The sequence below is a fragment of the Nanorana parkeri genome, unplaced genomic scaffold, assembly GCF_000935625.1.
Source record: "Nanorana parkeri isolate BGI_ZX_2015 unplaced genomic scaffold, ASM93562v1 scaffold1355, whole genome shotgun sequence".
Lineage (NCBI taxonomy): Eukaryota > Metazoa > Chordata > Amphibia > Anura > Dicroglossidae > Nanorana > Nanorana parkeri.
Window position 1 is genome coordinate 240,193 of NW_017307623.1, and position 2,848 is coordinate 243,040.

The window sequence follows — 2,848 nt, forward strand, 5'->3', positions numbered from 1 at the left end:
TATATATATATATACACATACACACATACACACACACAGATAGATAGATAGATAGATTTTGTTTTACATTTGAGCTGTCATACCAACAAAGTGCATACCTAAACAATTGTTTCTGCTTATATTAAGGCAAAAGAACGTCAAAGTGCACAGTGTTAGGTAAATTTAGATTTGATCTGACAATGGGTGTCCAGCAAAATAAATTTGCATGTAGATTTAAAGTAAATATTGAGATATTTTGTATTTTGTTGAACTTTACAGCATAACTAAACTCAACTGATGAAGACAACTAAACATCTACCTTAGCCTAAAGTAATGCATTTTTAAAGCATTATCAATTTTAATATAGTTCATTGATATGATTAAAGAGTTAAATCAGATGTCATACACTCCTTACATTGGAAAAGTTATATATCGTAGGCAAAGTAGTTATTTGCAGCAGAGCATACATGAAAGTAACTTGCATGCAAAAAGTAACTTGAATCTGTTGTAATACCCTTAACCTGGTGTTTTGCCACCATAAAGAATCAATCAACTTTGCAACCACAGCACACGTTACTAAACATACTGAAAATGGTAGTGCCTAATCATAGGCTAATTATAGCGCCATAAGTTTTTTTCTTGTTTCCTTTTGTTGAGAGTCAAGCAAACAAGACAGAACATCGGGATGTATCCATTGCCCAGTTTTACAGCATATAGGTAGAGCATTAACTTTGTTGTAGGAAGGTTTACTTTCCAATAAATAAAAAGAACCGTGTTGTATTTGTTTTTTGTATGCTTCTGCTCAGAACTGGTAATAACATTCTTCTTGATAAATCAAGCAATGTTTTATATTATTCCTTACCTTGACCAACTTTCATAAGGATCTTCATGGCTTTAGTAACACACACTCCTCCTTCCTTGTTATCCACACCCTCTACTGAGCCATTGGATGTAGCTGTTGAAGATCAAAAAAAATAATATTTAAAACCAATTTATAAATAATTTTTCACCATAGACTAACAATTGCACTGGTGATTTATGGCCATATTTGAGTCCAGTACCATAAACACTGTACATTCTAATCTAGAGGCTTTGAAGGGGGCTCCTGAGGTTTGCTGATTTAGAACATTTTCACATATTTAAGTCATTTATTTCATTGTATAAATAAGATCAGGAAATTACAGGAATGGTATAGTGTATCAGTTAATTGTTACCATTAACAAAAGTAACCTTCTTCTTGTCAACTGAAGTCTTGCAATATTTCATTAACACTGTGCAGCAGGTTCATAAATTAGCAGAGGGATTAATTGTTCTTGCAAGCACTTTCAGACATCAAAGATGGTGGCTAACATCTACATTTTTTTAAGTTTTTTCCTTGCTAAAATATTGTTTGGCTACAGCAAGGTTTCAACAATTCTAAATTGTCTATGACTAGCAGGGTTACTCACAAAAAAGTGAAGAGTTTGGAGAAGTGAACAATCTAGGACAACATAGCTGATATGGAAAAATTATCCAATTCACCTCACTTTCCAGTTCAGCCATGTTGTCCTAGATTGTTCACTTCTCCTGCCTTCTCTAAACTCTTCACCCTTTTGTGAATAACCCTGTAGGTCTTTGACTACAGTGAGACATGTCTAATATACGCTACAAAGTAAAGTTATTTTATTTCTGTCTGTGTCCTCATTTTAAGAAGTTTCTACTCACCTCCTGTCCTGGTGACAACTTAGGAATTGGGAGAAACTCTTTCCAGTGGGGAACACGGACAGAAATTAAGACTTTACATTTTTCTCGCTATCCAAATTTTAAAAATTATAATTTACTGGTAATTTCTGGATGTGTCATTTAGAAAGCCCAAATATGGCAATGCAATGTCTCCCCATGTTCAGATATACTTACAAAGAAATGTAATTTCCCCCCCACCACAAAGAGTTAGAATTACCCTGAGTTATACATTTCTTTCTTAGTATTGTCTATTTAAGAACTGTTCATGAATAGAGCTTTGACTTGTATGTTGTCCATCACAATATCCTGGTACTAAAGGAAAAAAAAGCTTAATCTGCATCCACTAATTGTCCTAGATACATGTGTTACTCCATTGTATGAGTTCAGCACCATTGTACCACCCATCCATCTATTGTAAGCAGCTTTCTGCATCTCACAATACCCATACATCTCAATTTCAGCTCCCTAAATGTATTCTGGATTATATTCATTAAAGGGAAAGTATAGCACTTTTCCGTGGTCACATGTTTTGAACTATTCCAGTAATCTTTGATTTAACCTTCACATTTTTGCCTACTAGTACTTTTTTAAATTATTTTATACAAATAGAGATCTGCAGATTAGCCACTAGATGAAGTACCATATTTCAGTGCAATCACTCTGCCTCCCTGCTAAACAACTGTTGAGAAATTATATCAGCTGCATAAAATACATAGCTTTTACTTGGGTTGGCAGAGCCATGGGCTCTCAATGTGAGAGGGAGTAGTAAAGCACAACCACTGTGTACTGCTGCAGAGCAGAAAGCAGAGCCTGCATATTTAATGAGCAAATATGGCTGCTTGCGTATACATCGTATACGGTGCATTAAAACAAGATCTTTAAAATAAAGCACACCGATAAGATCACTGACGTCAAGTGTATCTTTTACTTATACATGTAAGACCAACTATCGTCAAAAAGATAAGGAAACTGTAACCAACTATACAACATCCTACAGTATTCTCCGTCATTCTATAAACTGCACACTGGTATTCCATTACATTCCAATAGGTTTAGTTTTGTAAAACCATGTAATCAAACCTATTTTTATTCCAAACCCTTCTTTAAGCAAGAAAAAAAAAAAACGATAGTAATCTAATCTGTGAGT

The 2,848-nt window shown here is 34.3% G+C and overlaps 1 protein-coding gene across 1 annotated transcript in view; it reads right to left on the reverse strand.

Moving 5' to 3' along the window:
* The window catches only part of EFNB2 (ephrin B2), a 46,759-nt gene that overhangs the window by 4,945 nt on the left and 38,966 nt on the right, over nucleotides 1–2,848 (reverse strand). Inside the window, exon 3 of the mRNA XM_018569558.1 lies at nucleotides 842–934. Within this exon, the coding sequence (XP_018425060.1) occupies nucleotides 842–934 (93 nt within the window). The remainder of the gene's footprint in view (nucleotides 1–841; nucleotides 935–2,848) is intronic.